The sequence below is a fragment of the Phaseolus vulgaris genome, chromosome 8, assembly GCF_051622355.1.
Source record: "Phaseolus vulgaris cultivar YP4 chromosome 8, ASM5162235v1, whole genome shotgun sequence".
In the NCBI taxonomy this organism is placed as follows: Eukaryota; Viridiplantae; Streptophyta; class Magnoliopsida; order Fabales; family Fabaceae; genus Phaseolus; species Phaseolus vulgaris.
The window spans coordinates 30,780,966-30,804,114 of record NC_143505.1 but is presented as its reverse complement, the minus strand read 5'-3'; the positions used below and the strand labels follow the sequence as shown (position 1 = coordinate 30,804,114).

Here is a 23,149-nt window from a genome sequence, read left to right as displayed (position 1 = left end):
TGAGAGAGGATTTGCACGGTTCTTGTTCTCTTAGTATTTGGTGATTCGGTCACTGACTTGGGCGTTGGAGTGCGATCGGCCGCAGCGGCGCCGCTCTGTTTCTTTGCAGGTTCTTGAGGTGGATCTCGAAGAGGAACGGAGGTGTGAAGCGGTGCACACGTCGATCCTTTGACGAGGCAGTTTCCAGCGTTCTGGTCAACAGGAAGGATCAATAAACATTGAGTAGAATATAATATAAATTTAAAAAGAATTGTTGAGGGTTGGACATCCTAAACTTGGTCTCAGTGTGTTTAAAACATACAAATACAAATTACGTAAATCTCAGTGTAAACAAATTACGTAAATCTCAGTGTAAACAAATTACAATGAGTCTTAAGCAATACATACAAATATAATATAATTAATCATCAAACTAATTAAATTTAACAAAACAATTAAAAGTGATAAAAAAGCAAACTAACCTTAACACGCAGTGAAGAAAAGTATGTGCGAAGGGAGAAGGTAACTGCAACCACAACAAATTTGGAGTGTAAGGGAAGGACACGCATGTGTGGTGTGGGGGAGGGGGGCGTAGGGAAGGGGGATGCACACAGGTGCAACAACGGGGGGACAGGGTCTGCGGGGGCGCTTAGGTCGGCGATGTAGGGGAGGGTCATGGCGCGCAGGTCGACACAAGGGAGGGGTCTGCAAGTAGGGTGGAGATGATGTAATCTAACTTTACAAGAAGATGATTAAGGAAACAAAAGACTATTCGAGGTTAGGTCAATCATCTCCAACTAAGACGCAAGGCCCACCAACCATCAGAAGATCCTCAGGAAAAGAACAACCAAACATGGACCAAAATATCAATTATTCTTCCTTCTAGTATTTTTAAGACAAGATTAAATTTTATTCAATTGGGCTCACATTGGCCAAATAAAAAGAAATAAGCTATCTTAAGCTTATAGAAAACCTTCCCATGTGCCGCCCTATGTGTCACTTTTGACCTAAATTCTAGAAGGATCCTCCATGTGTGCAACACCTATTGCTAAACCAAGATTCTAAAAACGTCTTGCCATGTGTCGGCCCCCCTCCTATCATGAGTTTATGTTTCTTCTTGTTTGTGTTTTGAGTTGTGTTGCACTTTTACTTCAAGAACTTTCAATTCTTGCTGTTTCATTTCTGTTTTTAGGATATTTTTGAGTTTTCTTGCTGTTTTCATTTTGATATTACATTGTGTTTGTGTCATTTTAATTTTTGAATCCATACAAGTTTTGTCATAGTCATGTTTTTCCAAGAATGTTATCAATTCCTTGTGTTCCTTTTATTGTAATTTTTGTTTCTTGCTTTTGTGCAATTTTCTGAGTTTCTTTTTTGTTCCTTTGATGCATTTTCCTTTTAGTTTTGAGTTCATACTTGTATTTTAGATCTATACAAGTTCTTTTACATCACTTCTATTATGTCTTTGCTAGTTCTTAATTCTGTTTTTCATTCCTATTAGGATTCCTCTGTTTTCTAGAAAATGTGCTAAACTGTTTTGCCTTATTGCAATTGATTTACTTACTGGAATGTTCTGAAATTCTGGATTTGTGTTTGTCAAAGTGTTATAAAAGAGTAGAAAAAAGAAGTACTTCAAAATTCAAAGTACAAAAAAAATGATAAATCAAAAACAAAAAGTGTGTAATTCTGCCGAAAAAAATATGGTAATCTGGCAGCGATTTTAGAAAATTTATCTCAATTAATTGGCTTACTGTTTTTAAGTAATTCCAGTGCCATTTTTGAGCTAAGATCTTGAATTTTCTGTGGTTACAATTTCATAATCCAGTTCGCTCTATATCATTCCAGATAAATCTGTAAACATCACGCAAAGTTTGCACAAAAATATTTTTCAGTAGTTCTGTTTTTGTTTTCTTCATCTACTCTAGTGCTTTTCTTTAGGTCTCTTTTGTGTGCCTTCTTTTCCATTGAGTACCTTATTTTCTTGCTTGTCTTTTCTTCTTTACTCTTTGAGTTTGTCATACATCTTGTATTCCTTTTGTTATAGCCTTTTCTTGTTTATACCTTTTTTTTGTTTGTCTTTTATTGTTTCTTTGGTTTTGTGGTGATTAGCTTTGAGATTGTGTGCTCTTGCTTTGACATCTTTCATTTGAGGATACTAAAGGCCTCAAGTTCAGATTGGTGAAGGGGAAGTATTCTTTCTTTGGAGTGTTTTAAGTGACACTTCACTTCGGCATTTTGGATCCAATTTTTACTAATTGTCTTTTCCTAACATTGTTTGCTATTTTTGTTTGCTGTTTTCTTTCATAAATGGCTTCATATTCCAGCAGTGATTCTTCCAAAGAGCATGTTCCTAGAAAAGCTTCTGTTCTTGATGAATTGAAAAAGGCAAACCGAACCATTAATATCAAAGATGAAGCTATAAGAAAGTTGGAGGAAAGATTACAAAGATTTGAAATGAAGCAACCTAGGTCTTCTCATTCTATCAATGAAGAGCATCATTCTCATAGACCTTCCTCTAGAGGTTCTTCCAATGATCATGGCCGTGAAGAGGAACATAGAAGAAGGAGGCATGGTCATCATTCCCATGGGAGAAGCCATCACCGTGACCAAAGACATCACCAAGAGGCCAAGTCTAAATTTTCGTATGTAAAGGTCCCTAGTTTTAATGGTGATAGTGATCCTAATGTGTACCTAGATTGGGAGGCTAAATGTGAACAAATCTTTGAAGTTCATGAAGTCCATGACGATCAAAGAGTTAGGATAGCCTCCTTAGAATTTCTTGATTATGCCTTGAAATGGTGGCATAGTGTTGTAAGGGACATTATCTATAACAAGGGTCCTCCCGTGAACTCTTGGAACTCTTTAAAGGAACGCATGCGCCTTAGATTTGTGCCACTACACTTTAGGAAAGACCTCATGTTGAAGCTCCAACGGTTTCAACAAGGCACGCTAAGTGTGGATGCTTATTACAAAGAATTAGAAACGATTTTGCTTAAGTTAGAAATATATGAGAGTGACGAAGCTATGATAGCTAGGTTTGTGAGTGGTCTAAGGAAGGATATTCAAGATATTGTTGAGCTTCAAGAGTATTCATCATTGAGTTCTTTGGTTCATCTTGCAATGAAGGTGGAAGCCCAACTTGCAAAGAAAAATACTTTTAAAAATACTCCTAATGATGGTTACTACAACAATTCTTGGAAAAATAAAAAGTCTTTTTCAAAATTTCCTTCTAAAGATTCTTCTTTCAAACCTAGGGAATCTAAGCCTTCTACTTCTACTCCTAATTCTCCAATTAAATCGTCTAGTAAGAAATGCTTTAAGTGTATGAGTTATGGTCACATTGCGGCTAATTATCCTTCTAAAAGGAATATGTTTGTGCATAATGACATTGTGATGAGTGAGCATGATTCAGATTCACCTAGGCATTCTTCACATTCTAGATCATCTAGTGAGCATGAGAGTGAGAGTCCACTTGAAGGAGATTTGTTGGTTGTGAGAAGACTTCTTGGACAAGTTTTACAACCTTTTGTTGAAAGTCAAAGGGAAAATATTTTTCATACAAGATGTCTTATTCAAAACAACATTTGTTCTTTAATAGTGGATGGGGGTAGTTGTGCTAATGTGGCTAGTACAAGAGTAGTAGATAAGCTTGGATTGCCTACTATCTCTCATACAAAGCCCTACAAGTTGCAATGACTTAGTGAAGTAGGCGAAATCATTGTGAATAAGCAAGTCCTCATTCATTTCTCTATTGGAAATACAAGGATGAGGTATTATGTGATGTTGTGCCCATGGAAGCAACACATGTTCTTTTGGGAAGGCCTTGGCAATATGATAGAAAAGTTTTTCATGATGGCTTTACCAATAAACTCTCTTTTGATTTCCATGGTCACAAGGTCATTTTAAAAGCTCTCTCTCCAAGGGAAGTCCATGAGGACCAAATTCTTATGAAGAAAAAGAGGGAGAGTGAAAAAGAAAAGAGTCATAAGGATTCGCTTTTCATTTCTAGGCATGAGGTCCAAAGGGATATAGTAGCTCACACTCCTATCTTCTTAGCTATTCCTAAACCTCTTAAGTTAGAACCACTTGTTGATAGTCCTCATTGTTTGGATAATTTGGTAAAGGAGTTTCATGATGTGTTTCAAGATCCTCCAAAAGGCCTTCCACCTTTGAGAGGGATTGAGCACCGAATTGATTTAATTCCGGGATCTTCTTTACCCAATCGTCCGGCCTATAGGACAAATCCAAGTGAAACTAAGGAGATTCGCCAATAAGTTGATGATTTAATTGCTAAAGGTTGGGTTCAAGATAGCATGAGCCCTTGTGCTATGCCTATTATCCTTGTCCCTAAGAAAGATGGCACATGGAGGATGTGTTCGGATTGTAGGGCTATAAATAACATCACAATTAAGTATAGGCATCCCATACCTAGGCTTGATGATTTGTTGGATGAATTGCATGGTTCAAATTTTTTTACAAAGATTGATCTTAAAAGTGGCTACAATCAAATCCGTATAAAACCGGGTGATGAATGGAAGATGGCTTTTAAGACCAACTTTGGTTTATATGAGTGGTTGGTTATGCCCTTTGGCTTAACTAATGCTCCTAGTACTTTCATGCGCCTCATGCATCATGTTTTAAGACCATTCATTGGCAAGTTTGTTGTTGTTTATTTTGATGATATACTCATTTATAGCTTGTCTTTGTATGACCATAGGATGCATATTAGACAAGTCTTGGAAACCCTTAGGAAGGAACATTTGTATGCTAATCTTGCTAAATGTATGTTTGCACTTGATCATATAGAATTCCTAGGCTTTGTTGTGAGTTGTAAAGGGGTCCATGTGGACCAAGCTAAGGTTGTGGCCATTCAAAATTGGCCTACACCTACAAATGTGAATGAGGTCCGAAGTTTTCATGGTCTTGCTTCTTTTTTATAGAAGATTTGTACCCAACTTCGGTACCATAGCTGCACCTCTCAATGATATAGGGAAAAAGGATGTGGTCTTTAAATGGGGAGAAGCACAACAAAATGCTTTTGATGTTTTGAAAGAAAAATTGACTAATGCTCCCATCTTAGCCCTTCCTAATTTCGCTAAAACATTTGAGATTGAGTGTGATGCTTCCAATATAGGCATTGGGGCTGTTCTCCTTCAAGAGGGCCACCCCATAGCTTATTTTAGTGAGAAATTGAAAGGAAGTCATCTCAACTATTCCACTTATGATAAAGAATTGTATGCACTTGTTAGAGCTTTGTTTACTTGGCAACATTATCTTTTTCCTAAAGAGTTTGTGATTCATAATGATCATGAATCTCTTAAATATTTGAAAAGCCAAAATAAACTTAACAAGAGGCATGCTAAGTGGGTGGAATTCCTTGAGCAATTTCCTTATGTCATCAAGCATAAGCAAGGCAAAAATAATGTTGTGGCCGATGCACTTTCTAGACGCTATGCCTTGCTAAATCTTTTGGGTTCTCAATTTCTTGGCTTTGATCACATTAAGGATCTTTATCATGATGACTTTGATTTTTCTCTTATATTTCAAGAGTGTATTAAAGAAGGACACAAAGATTTTTTTATTCAAGATGGCTTTCTTTTTAAAGGAAAACGTCTTTGTGTCCCTCAAAGCTCCATTAGATTATCTCTTGTTAGAGAAGCACATGAGGGAGGATTAATGGGTCACTTTGGGGTTGCAAAAACTTTGGATGTGTTGCATGAACATTTCTATTGGCCTCATATGCATAAACATGTTCATAGTTTGTGTGAAAAATGCATAGCTTGCCGAAAAGCTAAATCTAGATTGCATCCCCATGGTTTATATACTCCTCTCCCTATCCCTTCAATGCCTTGGGTTGACATATCTATGGATTTCATCTTAGGATTACCCAAGACATCAAAGGGAAAGGATTCCATTTTTGTGGTAGTGGATCGTTTTTCAAAGATGGCTCACTTTATTCCTTGCCACAAAGTGGATGATGCATGTCATATTGCAAACCTCTTCTTTCAAGAAGTGGTTCGTTTGCATGGGATTCCTAGAACTATTGTGTCCGATAGAGATTTCAAGTTCTTGAGTCACTTTTGGAAGACCTTGGGGGGGAAGCTTGGTACTAAACTTTTATTTTCTACCACTTGTCACCCACAAACTGATGGTCAAACCGAAGTGGTAAATAAAACTTTGGGACAAATGTTGCAATGCTTTATTTCCGGGAATCCTAGAGTGTGGGAGAATTTACTACTCCATGTTGAATTTGCTTATAATCGTGTAGTAAATTCTACCACCTCTCATTCTCCTTTTGAGGTTGTCTGATGTGATTCCAATAGCCACATAGAACAAGATTCTTGACACTTTGAGGAATCACCTTGAGCTGGAAAATGTAGAGGCACTTTCTTAGAAGTTGGATCATGGTTCTAAAATCAAGAACTCACCAATAACAAGTACCAAATCCCAAACTCATTTGGATGAACCAAATATTGTCAAATTGAATCAACAAAGGAGAATGAAAAGAAGAGACCGAACAGAATTGAATTAAAAACAAAAGTACCGAACAGAATTAAGAAGCAAACAGAAAATAGGTGCTGGAAAATTAAAGGAACCAAAACAAAAACAACTCAAAACTCAAGGCTACATGAACAAATTGAAGAAGAAGAAAGGAAGGAGAAGAGAATGCTCATGAAGATGGAGGAATGGTTGGATGATCACGCCACTAGAAGAATGGATGCTCCTAGATGAGTGTGCAAGCCGCCACTTGAGGAAACCATGGTCCTTCAAGATAAGACTAGAGTAGAAGCTCAAAAGCTCTCCAAATGCTCACTCCAATTTTGAGTATAGTTTCTTTAGATAAAATCAAATCTGAATTTTACAAAGAGAGCACCTCTATTTATAGCCTAAGGTGCTGAAATGTAAGCTACACAAATTCAAAAAAACTCCCTCCCAAAAAGCTTCTAGAATTTGCGCCTAAAACAAGGCATGAGGAAGGTGTGATCCTTTCTCTCACTTTGGCACCTCCTTATTTACTCCTACACCTATCTACTAATACACCCCCCCTAAGACTCTTAACTAAAGACTAAAAGATGCTTTAACAATAGAGGTTTCTAATGTTTCCCTCTAAGCACCTTTCTAAACAATATTTATTTAAAACTTGGCATTGCCCTTCATGGGATGGTCTTTGGGCTTTTGTGGGCTTTGGCCTTCTTGGGCTTGGGCTTGGGCTTGGGCTTGGGCTTTATCTTTTGCAAAGATTAACAAGAAAAACTTTAAATGTGAAGGCGAATGATCTTGTTCTTCATTATAAAAAGCCACCTTTAGTTGATTCTCATCATACTCCCCGAGTTGGAGAGAATTCGCCCACGAATTCTGAATCCCTGCATATAACAAAGTCAGTGTACTTTTACAATCAAAAGAGTAAGAAAAAGGAATACATGACTTAGTAGAGGGAATCAAAGGGATTGCAGAAAGGGAGGTCCTATGAATCAACCAAGTTGGAAAAATTTGTTTGGGAATGATGATATTTTTTGGAAAAAGACCTCTTAAATGGTGAAACCCATTAGGAGGTATGAAAAAATCATCCCTAACATATTTTAACCAAGGTGGTGTTGAAATAGGAACCTTGGGTAATGAAAAAGATAAAGAAGAAGAAGACCTTGGAGGGTCCATTTGAGGTATAGCACGAGTCAACATGATGGATTTAGAGGAGAAAATGGTGTGACTCGGTGTAGTACTTACTTCTTTTTCTTTCTCATTTTCTCTTTTAGTTTTCATTTTTATTTGGTCCTCATGAACCTCTTTGGGAGAGAGGGGTTTTAATATAACCTTGCGCCCTAGGAAGGAAAAAGACATTGTATTGGATAGGCCATCATGTAAAACATGTCTATCATATTGCCAAGGCCTTCCTAAAAGAAGATGAGAAGCTTCCATGGGCACAACATCACATAAAACCTCATCTTTATACTTTCCTATAGCAAAGTTAATGAGGACTTGTTTATTCACCATGATTTCACCTACTTCACTAAGCCATTGTAATTTGTAGGGCTTGGTATGAGAGATAGTGGGTAAAGCTAACTTCTCCACAACTCTTGTACTAGCCACATTAGTGCAACTTCCCCCATCAATAATCAAGGAACATAACTTGTTGTTGATAAGACATCGGGTGTGAAAAATATTTTCTCTTTGAGTATCACTCAAAGATTTTGGAATTGTGCCCAACATACGTCTTACCATCAATAAGTCACCTTCGCAAGGACTTTGACTCTCATTTTCACTTGAAGGTCTAGAAGGTGAAGAATGCCTAGGTGAATTGGAATCATGCTCACTAACTACAATGCCTTCATGCATGTACATACTTCGTTTAGAAGGGCAATTAGCAGCAATGTGACCATATCCCAAACATTTAAAACACTTTTGACTAGACGATTTAATTGGGGATTTAGGCCTAGAAGTAGATGGCATAGGATCCTTGGGTTTGAAAGAAGAATCTTTGGAAGGATGTTTAGAAAAAGAATTTTTGTTTTTCCAAGACTTGGAGTAGTATCCATCATTGGAAGCATTTTTGAAAGAGTTTTTCTTAGCAAGTTGGGCTTCCACCTTCATTGCAAGATGAACTAAAGAGCCCAATGATGAATACTCTTGTAACTCAACAATGTCTTGAATATCCTTCCTAAGACCACTCACAAACCTAGCAATCATAGCTTCCTCACTTTCCTCTAATTCAATTTTAAGCACAAGCGTTTCTAGCTCCTTATAATATTCATCCACATTTAGCGTGCCTTGTTGAAACCGTTGGAGTCTCAACATGAGGTCTTTCCTAAAATGTGGGGGCACAAATCTAGCGCGCATTTGATCCTTTAAAGAGTTCCAAGAGTCCACGGGAGGACCCTTGTGATAGATAATGTCCTTTACAATTCCATGCCACCATTTCATGGCATAATCACTAAACTCTAGGGTGGCTAGCTTAAGCTTATGCTCATCTTGGATCTCATGGATCTCAAATATTTCTTCACATTTAGCCTCCCAATCTAAATATACATTAGGATCACTAGAGCCATTAAAACAAGGAAGCTTGACCGAAGGTAGCCTAGCCTTTGCATCTTGGTAGTAACCATTGCCGTAGTGATGTCTTTCTCCTTGAAGATGAGGTCTTTGTCCATGAAATTGTGGTGGATTCCTCCTTCTCCTATGCTCTTCTTCACGGCCAAAATCATTTGAAGAGGCTCTTGAGGATGGTCTATGAGAATGATGCCCATCATGGATAGAAGGAGATGGTCTAGCTTGTTGGACCTCCATCTTTTGCATTTTCTCTTCCAAGCGTCTAATAGTTCTTTGTGCTTCATGTAATTCACCAAGAATTGAAGCTTTGGAAGGAGAATTCTGCTTGGAGGATGCATCACTTGAAGATCCAGCCATTTGTAATTAAAAAACAGCAAACACACAAAACAGCAAACAAGTTAAAAATTAGCAAAAACAGTGAGCTTTCCAATTGAAACTGCCGAAGTGAATTTAAGGCTGAAAAGATATCACTCTCAAAGAAATAATGTTCTTGCACCAATCTGATCTTGAGGCCTTGGAATCCTCAAATGAAATATGTCAAAGCAAGCACACCAATCTTAAGAGCAAACCACCACAAAACCAATGAAACAATAAAGACAAACAAGAAAAGGTATAAGCAAGGAAAGGTAATTGCAAAAGGAAAACTATGTGTAAGACAAACTCAAAGAGTAAGAATGAAAGACAAACAAGAAAATAAAGAACTCAATGAGAAAAGTAGGCACACAAAAGAATACCTAAGGAAAAGCACTAGAGTAGATGAAGAAAACAAAAAAAATTTAGCTACTGGAAATTTTTTTTTAATGCAAACTGTGTTTGATATTCACTGATTTAACTGGAACGTTGTAGAGCGAACTGGATTATGAAATTTATACCACAGAAACTTCAAGATGTTAACTCAAAAATGGCACTGGAATCAATTAAAAACAGTAAGCCAATTGAGAGAAATAAATTTTTTAAAATCACTGCCAGATTACCGTATTTTTTTCGGCAGGAATGTACACTTTTTTTATTTTATTTATCATTTTTTGTGTACTTCATATTTTTGAATGATTCTTTTTTCTATTCTTTTCTAACACTTTCAATATCTCAAATCCAGAATTTCAGAATTTTACAGTACGTAAATCAATTGCAATAAGGAAAAACAGTAAGCACTTTTTTCAGAAACAGAGGAATCCTAATAGGAATAAAAAAACAGGATGATGAACTAGCAAAGACATAATAGAAAATGATGTATTGGAACTTGTATAGGTCTAGAATACAAGTATGAACTCAATTCTAAAAAGAAAATGCACAAAGGATCAACATCAATTCAGAAAATTATATGACACTAAAGCAAGAAACAATCAAAACAATAAAAGTACTACTAGATGTAATAATATATATGGAATAACATGACTAAGACAAAACTTGACAAGATTCAAAAATTAAAAGACACAACACAAATTGTAACAAGTGAAAGGAAGCTTAAGGTAAACTCTAGGAAGGATAATGCCATTCCAAAAGAGCAACCATACTCATAAGAATTATGAGTGCTATAAACCTTTCCACAAACACTTGGAGCAAAAGAAAAAAAACAGCAAGAATACTCAATTAAAAATGCTAAAACAGAAACTTAAATTGCAAGAAATTAAAAAGCTCTTGAAATAAAGTGCACACAACTCAACAATTAAACAAGAATGAACCTAAGACTCATGATACCACATGATGTGATTCCAATAGCCACATAGAACAAGATTCTTGACACTTTGAGGAATCACCTTGAGCTGGAAAATGTAGAGGCACTTTCTTAGAAGTTGGATCATGGTTCTAAAATCAAGAACTCACCAATAACAAGTACCAAATCCCAAACTCATTTGGATGAACCAAATATTGTCAAATTGAATCAACAAAGGAGAATGAAAAGAAGAGACCGAACAGAATTGAATTAAAAACAAAAGTACCGAACAGAATTAAGAAGCAAACAGAAAATAGGTGCTGGAAAATTAAAGGAACCAAAACAAAAACAACTCAAAACTCAAGGCTACATGAACAAATTGAAGAAGAAGAAAGGAAGGAGAAGAGAATGCTCATGAAGATGGAGGAATGGTTGGATGATCACGCCACTAGAAGAATGGATGCTCCTAGATGAGTGTGCAAGCCGCCACTTGAGGAAACCATGGTCCTTCAAGATAAGACTAGAGTAGAAGCTCAAAAGCTCTCCAAATGCTCACTCCAATTTTGAGTATAGTTTCTTTAGATAAAATCAAATCTGAATTTTACAAAGAGAGCACCTCTATTTATAGCCTAAGGTGCTGAAATGTAAGCTACACAAATTCAAAAAAACTCCCTCCCAAAAAGCTTCTAGAATTTGCGCCTAAAACAAGGCATGAGGAAGGTGTGATCCTTTCTCTCACTTTGGCACCTCCTTATTTACTCCTACACCTATCTACTAATACACCCCCCCTAAGACTCTTAACTAAAGACTAAAAGATGCTTTAACAATAGAGGTTTCTAATGTTTCCCTCTAAGCACCTTTCTAAACAATATTTATTTAAAACTTGGCATTGCCCTTCATGGGATGGTCTTTGGGCTTTTGTGGGCTTTGGCCTTCTTGGGCTTGGGCTTGGGCTTGGGCTTGGGCTTTATCTTTTTCAAAGATTAACAAGAAAAACTTTAAATGTGAAGGCGAATGATCTTGTTCTTCATTATAAAAAGCCACCTTTAGTTGATTCTCATCATTGTCTATGGGTTTAATCCCTTAACACCTCTTGATCTTCTTCCTATTCCCATACTTGATGATGTCTTGTGCAAAGATGGGGATGAAAAGGCTTCTTTTGTGAAAAATTTGCATAAAGACATCAAGTTGAGAATTGAGAAGAAGGTTGGCAAGTATGCTGAACTTGCCAATAAAAGGAGAAAATCATTGTTATTTGATGAAGGTGATTGGGTTTGGCTTCACTTGAGGAAAGATCATTTTCCTACTCAAAGGAAGTCCAAACTAATGCCTCGTGGAGATGGACCTTTTCAAGTCCTAAAGAGGATTAATGACAATGTTTATGAGTTAGATATGCCTGATACATACCTTGGTAGTCATACATTTAATATCAATGATCTAACTCCTTTTTCTGTAGATCTCCAGAATTCGTGGTCGAATTCTCTCCAACTCGGGGAGTATGATGGAGATCAAGCTCAAGAGGAAATAGAAGCCGAAGACCAAGGGCAAAAGGAGGTAGAGGCCGAAGTTGAAGAAACTCAAGGAGACACTACCTTACCTCAAAGGCTTACAAGGAGCAAGTTTAAGGAATTAAGAAGTAGTGGTAGATTGTTTTCTCTTTTTACGGTGTCTCTTGTATGAAAAGTAGAATGTTTAAATACATAGTCTTTAGGAAGGTGCTTAGAGGGAAACATTAGACACCTCTTTTGTAAAAGCATCTTTAGGCTTTAGCTTAGAAAATTCTAGAAGCTTAGGCATTAGCTTAGGAGGGGCGGTAGCTTAGGAGACTCTTGGGTAGCTTAGGATGCAAGCTTTGTAAAGCTAAAGACCGACCCTTACTCTTATAAAAGGAGGGCTTTGGTCCTTCATAATTCAGAATTTGAATTTGTAGTATCAAAACTCTCCCAAATTGGTGATTGAGTGTAGTGAGAACTTGTCTTCTCCTCTTCCTAATCTCATCTTGAGTGCCTTGGTTCTCTCAAGTGGCGGCATTGCACACTTATCTTGGAGCATTCACACTTCAAGTGGCGTGTTCATCAACCACATAAGTCTTCTCTCTTCTTCATCTATTTCTTCCATTTCCGTGAACATATGAACTCATAAACATGTCTTAGGTTCTTCTCTTGCATTTCTATTCGGTGCTTTGCCTTTATTTCACATTTTGTTCGGTTCATCTTCTTCCTTGCTGAGTTTAATCGGTTCATCTTCATTCTAGCTTGATTTGTTCGGTTCATTTCACTTTTAAGGCTTTTTAATCGGTTCATTTGAACTCTTGCATCTTTTAATCGGTTCAATTGGCAAGAAATGGAACTTCCATGTGAGCTTTGGTGTTTGGTGCAAGTTTTTGTGAGTTCTTGAAACATAGAACATTGATCCATTTCTATAAAAGTGCCTATTCAATCTCCAACTCAAGTTGATTCCATAAAATGTCAAAGAATCATCTATATCTTGCTATTGGAATCATATCACCAAGGCACCAAAGACTATAAATAGGGTGCCTCACCTCTTGTAAAAAGACATTGAATGAATAGTAAAAAAAACTCTGCTTGAGTAAGTCTTGAGTGTTCCTAAATTCTTCCGAGTCTTATCTTGACAGAGATGACTGCAAGTGGCGACTCACATCGTCACTCATCTTGGAGCTCCCTCCCCCAAGTGGCATGATTCACATCCATTTCTTCACCTCTATAAGCTTCTTTATCTCCTTTCTCTTTCATTTATTCCTTTCATCTTTCCACCAATACTCTTTCATTCCATCTGTTCAAGTGATGGAAGAGGCCCAAGCACAAGCCCACATGCAAGCCCACCAAAGGGTAGATTTGGGCCAACCATAGAGTTATGGCCAAGAGGATCCAAGAAGACGTTCTTTTACATGTTCAAATGCCATAAACTCTAGTGTAGAGTAGACTTTAATTTCTTGTCTAAATTAGCATAGGAACTTTATTTGTAATTTTCTTAGAATTAATTTTGGCACCTAAAACACCAACCTAGGTAAACTTAGAGTTTCTAAAAAAACCTCTAAATTTACCAAGGCCGGTCTAGAAAGCCCATGGAGGGGGTGAACATAAAAACTAGACACACCCCTCCCCATGTGCTCATTTGTGCACCCATGTGCCATGTGCACCCATGTGCTTCACATTTACATTTCATTTGGCTAGCATTAGGGTTGCATTATGGTCCTCCTTAGCCTATAAAAGGAGGAGCCTACACCTTGTATTTTCAAGTTTATTGTGAGTAAAGTTATGCTGCCCATTTGTGCTCAACTTTGCTTCTCCCTAGAATCCTAGGCTATAAACTTCAATTCCTTCATCTTTTCCCTTGAGCTGGCCGAACCACTCAATACCCATACCTATATGCACCTACAAGATCAACACCACTCTTAGGAGGATCTTGCTCACTCTCAATCATTGCTTCCGCCCCATACTCTACATTGATTCAAGAAGAACTTCATGAAAATGCCATCATTTGGTATCATGAGCTTTGGTTCTTCAAGATGAGTAGCTCCTTGTCTTTTAAATTTTAGTTCTTCTTTATTTCATATTGTCATTTACTTTCCTTACTTGTCTTGCTGTTTTTTACATTTTAATTTGTTCTTGGTGTGCTTTGTGGAAGATCCAACCGAAGCACTCTTGTTCATTTGATCTTGAACAAGTTCTTGTGCAATTTGTGATAGGATTCCATACACCTTTGTGTTGCTATTTTCTTTTAGGCTTTGAGTCTTTATTGCTTTCCTTATTTGGTTCATATTATGCTTTGAGTCTTTAATTTTCTGAATCTATACATGTTTTGTCAAGTCATGTTCATCCATATTGTCAACAATTCATAGTAGTCCTTTTATTTGGCTTAATTGTTTCTTGATTTTGGGTCTCTTTATTTGCTTGAATCTGCTGTTCTTTGCTCCTTTGGTGCCTTTTAATTTTTAGTTTGAGTTCATATTGTGTTTAGATCATACACAATTCTATTTCACAAATTTCCATTGTGTCTAAACTTTGGTATCTTGCTGTTTTTGTTTCCAGTTTTCAGATTCCCCTGTTTTCACCTTCTCTGTTTTGGCTGTTTTAACCCAGAAAAATATTTCCACCCATAGGAAAATTTTGATTCTCTGGAAAATGCAAGTTTAAAGTGTTATGGAAAGGACAAAAAAAGAATTAGGTCAAAAGAAGCAACAGAAAAAAAATGATAAATCTTTTAAGATCAGAGTGCAAATCTGAAGCGCTCCAGCTGGCCTAACCGAACACCAATTTTGCAAAATTTATTAAAAAAAAATGGTGCATCCGTTTTGAGTGATTCCAAAGCCAGATTTTAGATAAGATCCTGAATATCTTGCATAACAAATTTCAGAGCCAAATTCTAAAAAATACAGCTCAGCATAAATCGGGGAACAAACACGTTTTCTGGCCCACAACATTTTCCAGTGGTGCTGTTTTTTTTATTTGGTCATCTAATCTAGTGCTTTTCTTTAGGAATTCTTTTGTGTGCCGACCTTTAATTGAGTACCTTTATTTGCTTGCTTAATATTTCTTGAACCTCTTTCTAATTGTCATAATCTAACTCCTTTTTGGTGGTACTGTTTTATTCAATTTAATTGTTTCTTGCTTTTGTTCTTTGACCTCTAATTTGGGTGCTGGAATTTATTCTCCTTTGGTGCTTATGTGAATGGAAACTTGACTTGGTTAAGGTTTAGCCCTTTGATAGGTGCTGGAAATTGGAGAATCAAGACCTTCATTCTGAGGAGAAGACAAAGACAAAGCCGAAGCACACTTTCTCAAAACACTATACACATTTGGAGGGCTAACAAACAAAGACAACAAGAGGGAGTGTCACTAGCAAAAGAGGATCAACAAAGGGGGTTTTTCTTAATTTCCTTGCAACCTAATTTGTGTTAATTACCTCTTAATTACGATTTAGACGGTGAGTGTGTCTTCAAGGGCTCAAAGTGTCCAAGAAGCCTCACCTAGGGCCGACTAGTATAGAATTCTTAATTAGCAATTGTTAATTGTTTGTAATTGTCTTTTCTTTTGCTTAGTTAGTGACGCTTTGCATGATTATTTTGTTAAGTTTGTGATAAACCGTCTACCTTTGTTGATTAGTTAGCATACATTGTTTTTTTTTTTTTTTTTTGCATTGAAAAAAAAGTTTTGATTTCTCAACTTAATTGTGTTCTAAGTAGTTTACTAAGAGGAAGTTTTGTGTGAAGACATTGAGGGATAGTTTTTGGCTAAGGCAAAGGCTTGGTACTTAAGTAGTCCTTTGTGACTCACCTCCCTTACCTGGAAAACTACCTTCTTTGACTTTCCTAAGTTTTCTCAAGGTAAAATACTTGTATACACAAAGCTTTAGCCATGTCTTCTTCTTCTCATTCTACAAAGTCTATTGGAAGTGAATTAAAATCTTTAAAAACTCTTTTGAAAGAAGTTTCACAAACTGTGCAATCAATTGCATATAGACAATTGGAGAGTGAGACTAAACTTAATGTTTTGACTAAAGCAAAGGATGAGAAGTCTCACATTCTAAAAAAATTACCTTCTCATGCATATATCTCTAAAGATCATGATTCTTTTGGGGAGGGAAGCATTAGAGTAAATGATTATTATCAAGCACCCCCTAGAAGACATAGAAGAGATAGAAAAGAACAAGAAAACCCAAGAGAGGTTAGGGTAGAACAACCCCATTTCCATGGAAAAGAAAATATAGAAGCTTGCCTAGATTGGGAAATGAGGGTAGAAAAATTGTTTGCTTCCCATAAAGAAAGAAAGGAAAGAAAAATACAAAAGAAGAGAGGGGAAGTCGAAAGTGAAGCTAAAGAAAAAGAAGAAAAAGAAAAGCATGAGAAGACCCTTGAAAAACAAAAGGCGTGGGAGAAGAGTGTTCCTTCCCACAAGGTCATTCAACAAGACCAAAGATTTAAAAATACCTTTGAAAATATGTGTCTTGCTGAACAACCTCAAAGCCTTACCTTTTGTAAAGGAACACTTGCAAGCCTAAGTGAAAAAGAAGAGTCTTTAAAAGAAGCTTGCATAGATAAAAATGAAATAGATTATTTCTCATATGTGCTAGGATATCACCAAGTGAATGTCAAGTTTTTTATAAGCATCTACAAAAACAATTTTTTATGTGAAGTAGGGCCTAAAGAAACTTGTCATGTCTTATTGAGACAACCATTGCAAAGTGTACAAATCCTTATAAACAATGGTTGTCACAACGAGACTATCCTTACACATAAGAGAAAGAGTCTTCATGAAGGAGAACTCATGGGACAAATTAGAGTTGATAAAACTCTAGAGCTTTTAAAAGGAAAACTTTTGTCCCCCATGAGAAAAGAAGTTCAAAGACATTACCTTAGGTACAATTCTTGTTTTCAAACTACACCCAAGGCAATGTCTCATGAACTCTATACTCCTTCACCTTTTGCAAATGATCCTTGGGAAGATATAAATTTCATATTAAAACTCCCTAGGACAACAAAAGGTTGTGATTCAATCTTCATGGTTATGGATAAACTCTTCTCTAGAGAAGTCATACATCTTCATGGTTTATCTTCAAGCATAGTGTTGAATAGAGTTCCAAATTTCGCAAACCATGATTTGAGGATTTCCTTTGGAAAACTTGCAACTAAATTGCACACTTTAAATTCTTATCATCCTCAAACGCATGGTCAAAATATATTTGAAAATCTAGCTCTTTCTACTATGCCTAGAATAAACATGAAGTGCACACACAACTCTAGAGGTGAGCAAACATACCATAAAGTAGTCCACAAAACTACTTATATTTCTACTTTTAAAGTTATGTGTGGGTTCAATCATCTTTCTCCTTTTAAGTTGTTACCATCTTCTATATGATTTATGCCTAAAGAGAAAGTAACCACAAATGAACCTTTTAAAATACATAAGATGATTAGAGACCACACACAACCATTAAAAGAGAAACTTTGTCCAAGGTTGCCAAAACCAAAAGAAAAACAAAAATGGCAACCTAGTAAAATTAATTTGCAAACTAACACCTATGCCTTATTTGATTATTTCTATAGGTGGACGTTTGACCCAGGAGGACAAGCTTTGGCGAAGCAAGAGGCTGCTATCCGAGATCAAGTCTGAAGATCTGAGGATAGATCTTCTCAAAGAAGGAGGAGATGATGGACACCATCCAGCCACAACCATCCCCTAGCCATGAAGAAGAAGAAGCAATGGATTTGAGGACAAATCCTTTTCAAGAGGGAGGGGATGATGGAAGAGGCCCAAGCACAAGCCCACATGCAAGCCCACCAAAGGGTAGATTTGGGCCAACCATAGAGTTTATGGCCAAGAGGATCCAAGAAGACGTTCTTTTACATGTTCAAATGCCATAAACTCTAGTGTAGAGTAGACTTTAATTTCTTGTCTAAATTAGCATAGGAACTTTATTTGTAATTTTCTTAGAATTAATTTTGGCACCTAAAACACCCACCTAGGTAAACTTAGAGTTTCTAAAAAAACCTCTAAATTTACCAAGGCCGGTCTAGAAAGCCCATGGAGGGGGTGAACATAAAAACTAGACACACCCCTCCCCATGTGCTCATTTGTGCACCCATGTGCCATGTGCACCCATGTGCTTCACATTTACATTTCATTTGGCTAGCATTAGGGTTGCATTATGGTCCTCCTTAGCCTATAAAAGGAGGAGCCTACACCTTGTATTTTCAAGTTTATTGTGAGTAAAGTTATGCTGCCCATTTGTGCTCAACTTTGCTTCTCCCTAGAATCCTAGGCTATAAACTTCAATTCCTTCATCTTTTCCCTTGAGCTGGCCGAACCACTCAATACCCATACCTATCATGCACCTACAAGATCAACACCACTCTTAGGAGGATCTTGCTCACTCTCATTCATTGCTTCCGCCCCATACTCTACATTGATTCAAGAAGAACTTCATGAAAATGCCATCATCAAGTGTCTCCCATTTTCATTTGGTTAATGCTTTTCCCCTTATTATGTTTAATTATGTGTGCCATTCATACTAGTGTGTGTGTTTTTCCTTTTCTCTTTTGAAGAAAACCTTCACACTTACTTAACCACTTGGTTAAGTTCGTGTCCAATGACAATCTTCATTGTGTCATCACCATTCTTGCTAATCAAAATATTAATCCAAGAGAAACTCATAAACAAGTGTAATAGCAAATCAACTGCTTTGAAGAATCCAAATCCAAGATGTTTGATGAAAGGCTGGTGTTGTTGTTGTGTTTGGGTGGGATCTGGGTAGAATAAAGTGTGATCCACTCCCTTGTTGAATCTAAAACTAATGTGAATTAAAACCTTTTTGAAATTAAGTATTTTTCCAACTAAGTGAAAAACAACTTGTTGTTTTGTCGAATCAACTGATTGTTTTACTCTTAGGAGTTTTTAAAAAAGGTTGAAAGATGTTTGGTTTGGTTAACTTAACTGTCAAACCAAAACAATTGGTTGTTTCGTGATTTCAACCGTTTGTTTCTTTGAAAATCCTAACAGAATTCAGTTTTGAAAGGTGAATCTGTTTTAAATGATTTCTAACTGAATACGCTCATTCATTAAATGCTTTGACCAATCTTTGGAAAATATAAATGGTTTGTTTATGTTTTCATATATGTAAGAAACAACTTAAGGCTGTGTTTGTTTCCGCATGAGTACTATTCATGACGACAGAAATGAGAAGATGCTTCTTGTTTGCTTTCAGTGATACATGAGGGAGAAGGGAAGTGGAAATGGAAAGTTGGATGGATTTTTGTGCTTTCCATTGATGAAGAGAAAGTTGAAGGGGAGAAGAGAAAGTCAAGTAGACTTCTCTAAATTACATTTTTACCCTTAATGAAAGATAATTAAAATCATTTATTTTTTTTAATATTTTTAAATAAACTGTACATACCCAAATAAATAATAATAATAATAATGTAAAGTCTTATTAATACTAATAATATAAATATTAAAATAATAATAATATTTAAAATTAATTTATAAAGTAATAATAAAAATTATAAATAATGATAATAAATGCAAATCAAATAATTTTAATAAATAATAATAATAATATTATTAATTTATTTTATTTTATTTATATTAAATATTAATAATTTTATTAATAATAAATATATATATATATATAATTATTTATAAAAAAATAAATTTATATAATAATAAATAATATTAATCATCTAAAATACTTAATTAATTTTTTATATATTAAATGAATTTATAATTTTTTTTTTCAATCACACTCATCATGTTATTTATAATTTTTTTATGAAAAAAATATATGGAACTTGTATTTTTTATATTTCATATTTTATTATTTAAATAATTTAAAGATAAGGGTAAATTTGTAAATTTACATTTTTACACATAAAAAATTAAAATTTTATCACAACCATCCCATCACTTGCAAACTTCAATAAAATTTCCTCACACATCCACTCTAACATACCTCAATCCAAAGACCCTAAACTTTCTTCACACTTTCACTCCCCCACACCCTCAACTTTCCACTCCCCCACACCCTCTAATCCAAACAAAGCCTAAGAAATTCAGTTTGACAATTTTTCTTTTGAGATTTCAAGATTCACATCAAGCTTTGGATTTTCAAGTGAGAGTGGAATAAGATTGCAATAGTATTCAATTCAGATTGTACTGTGATCATATGTAATCCTTTCTAAACCTACTGTATTTTCTGATGTTGTGTTGCCAAGGAGTGTTGTATGTTATTGAGGTGTTCAAGATCAATACTCTTGGTGTGGTTTGCCAAAGGTAGTGTGTTTCTTGAGGGGTTCAAGGTCACTACTTTGGTGTGTTGTGTTTTTGTAATTTGGTTTGATTACATAGTGGTTTACCCAGTGGTTTCTAGGGACTGGATGTAGCTCTTGGCTTAAGAGTGAACCAGTATAAACTGTTTGTGTGATTCTCTCTTACCCTGAACTCATTTAAATTCTGTTTTAAGCTGTTTGATATTTCAACTGATATAAACAACCGATTGTTTTTCTGTTGCTTTGCTGTATAATTATTGATGTTCTAAGCTAACTTGAGTCTTGTTCTGGATTTATACACAAAATTTCATTAAACCTTCAAAAGCTTTTGTTCCTGCCGGTTGACTCGAAACGCCTTCGTGCGTCTACGTCACGCTCACGTCCAGAGTCCTTGCGTTAGCTGTTGCGGTTCCTGTAATGAACACATGAAACACAAAGACAATGGGCGCCCTAGCGGTCGTTTGCACTCCAACGCTCAAGTCAATACTAGGGCTAGGAAATACCGAAAACTGTATATTCTTGTTACTGTGTGTGTGTTAACAGCACAAGAGAGTTCTCCCTTTTCCAAGTCTGTTAACTTACTATTTATAGATTGAAAACTAGGGTTTCCTGTTTACCTGAAAATGGGTCTTTTTGATGGGCGGGCCCAACACTGTTGTTACCTTACTCTCTGGATAACCTAGTGCATGGGGTCCCTAACTGGAGTGCAACCTCTGACGGGATGACCACCTGGATGCCTCTTGGTGCACCTGATCTCTGGGGTCACCCGCCTCTGAGAGTGCCCTAGCTGTTCACGTACCATGTATGCAGCTCGTCCCTGATCGCGGCCCTTGCTGGCCATATCCTTTCAGTGGCTTTTATACTTTGTGTCACGCCTGAACGCGTCGTCCACTCTACACGCATGGTACTCGTGATCTAGGCTTCTCCCTTACTGATAATTGGCGTGTGATCTGGGATCCACTTCTCGTGGCCCATCTCTACTATTTGGACTTCTGATGTCCGACCTCTCCACACTGTTGAGTCGTAAGTCGGTGCATCCTGATGACCAATGTCTGACCACTCTCGGCTCCTTTGGCGCACGTGTTTTGCGAGGTATTGGCCCGCGCTGCTTGTGGGACCCGCTTACGTGGCACCAACATCACCAATGGTTGGTCAACACCCCGAGACTGGTTGGTACAACTTTCGAAATTTCTTTAAAAACAATTCACCCCCTTTTGTTTAAAGGCCATAACAGATACAACCCAACTCTACAAGTAGATGACCAAGGACACAGAAAACACTTCACACCTAGGTCAATCATCTTGGAATAAAAGACAAGGTCCCACCAGGCCTTAGAGGAGTCTCAACAGAAGAAGATGCGGATATGGGCCAAATTATCAATAGACGAAGGAAGGTGCTCCCACCAGACACAACTTTCGCATGGACCTTAAAGAGCTAATAGTTATCCCCAACGTGACGGACAGACTAAAGTCACTCCCGAAGATCGATAGGAGACTGGGGCTCGACCAGTCCCCAGAACCCAACCTCTTCTTCACAAAGGCCTATCTTCAAGATGTGGTTCCACATGACAACGATCCAATGGTGATCTTAGTGGTGACAACAGGAAGGAGAGTGCACCGAGTCCTCGTCGATCAGGGGAGTTCGACGATTGTGATGTTCTGGTCAACCTTCAACAAGCTACAACTGTCGCCAGATCAGTTGAGACCCTACAACGACTGCCTATATGGTTTCACTGGGGACCAGGTGGAGGTACGAAGGCACATAAAGCTAAGGACAACTTTCACAGACGGCACCGCATCTCGCACAGTTAAGATAAGGTACCTTGTTGTCAATGCTCCTTCTGCTTACAACATCCTTCTGGGCAGACCTGCCCTAAACAAAACCAGGGTTGTAGCCTCGACGAGGCATATGAAGATGAAGCTCCCTCCTTTGAGGGAATTGTGATAATAATCATCTGACCAGAAAGCGACAAAGAAGTGCTATGAGAATAACTTGAAGACGAAGAGAGGGGTGTGCACAGTAACCAACCAACCTCCAAGGGGAGAGGGGGTTACCCGAGTAGAGATCGCCCGGGAAGATAGACCTGAATCTGCGGAGGAGGTGCTGGAAAGGGAGATTGGGGGAAAGAAGTTGAAGCTCGGTAGATCCCTAAGTCAGGAGGCGCAATACCAGATTGCCGAGGTAATAGCGCGACATCTGAATGCCTTCGCGTGGTCTGCCTCAGACATGCCTGGCATCGACCTAGATTTCTTGTGCCATCGCCTCACCATGGACCCCCAAGTTTGACCAGTGCGCCAGAGACGAAGAAAGTTTAACGAAGAAAGGCGACAGGTCATTAGGCAAGAGACAAAGAAGTTGTTAGATGCTGGTCACATAAGGGAGATCCAATATCCCGAATGGCTAGCCAACGTAATATTGGTCAAGAAGACCAATGGTAAGTGGAGGATGTGCGTCGACTTCACAGACTTGAACAAAGCTTGCTCAAAAGACTCATATGCCCTACCCAGCATCGACGCCTTGATGGACAGCGCATCAGGCTGCAAACTTCTCAGCTTTCTGGATGTTTTCTCTGGATATAACCAAATTTGGAAGCATCCTAGGGACGGCTGCAAGATGACATTCATGATAAAACTCTCCTGTTATTGCTATAAGGTGATGCCTTTCGGGCTCAAGAATGCAGGGGCAAC

At 37.3% G+C, this 23,149-nt stretch overlaps 1 protein-coding gene across 1 annotated transcript; it reads left to right on the top strand.

The window, feature by feature from the left end:
• Window positions 1-21,881: 21,881 nt before the first annotated feature.
• On the top strand, window positions 21,882-22,748 carry LOC137825018 (uncharacterized). Its single transcript, XM_068630690.2, has 2 exons — window positions 21,882-22,349; window positions 22,425-22,748. Exons 1-2 carry the CDS (start codon window positions 21,882-21,884, stop codon window positions 22,746-22,748), a joined length of 792 nt encoding a protein of 263 aa, XP_068486791.2.
• Window positions 22,749-23,149: the final 401 nt, after the last annotated feature.

What these genes read in the sequence shown, in the direction of transcription:
- LOC137825018 (XM_068630690.2), top strand. Translation starts at nt 21,882, where the DNA reads ATGGACCTTAAAGAGCTAATAGTTATCCCCAACGTGACGGACAGACTA. An exon ending in CTGCCCTAAACAAAACCAGG is followed by an intron (nt 22,350 to 22,424) that starts GTTGTAGCCTCG and finishes TCATCTGACCAG; the next exon opens with AAAGCGACAAAGAAGTGCTA.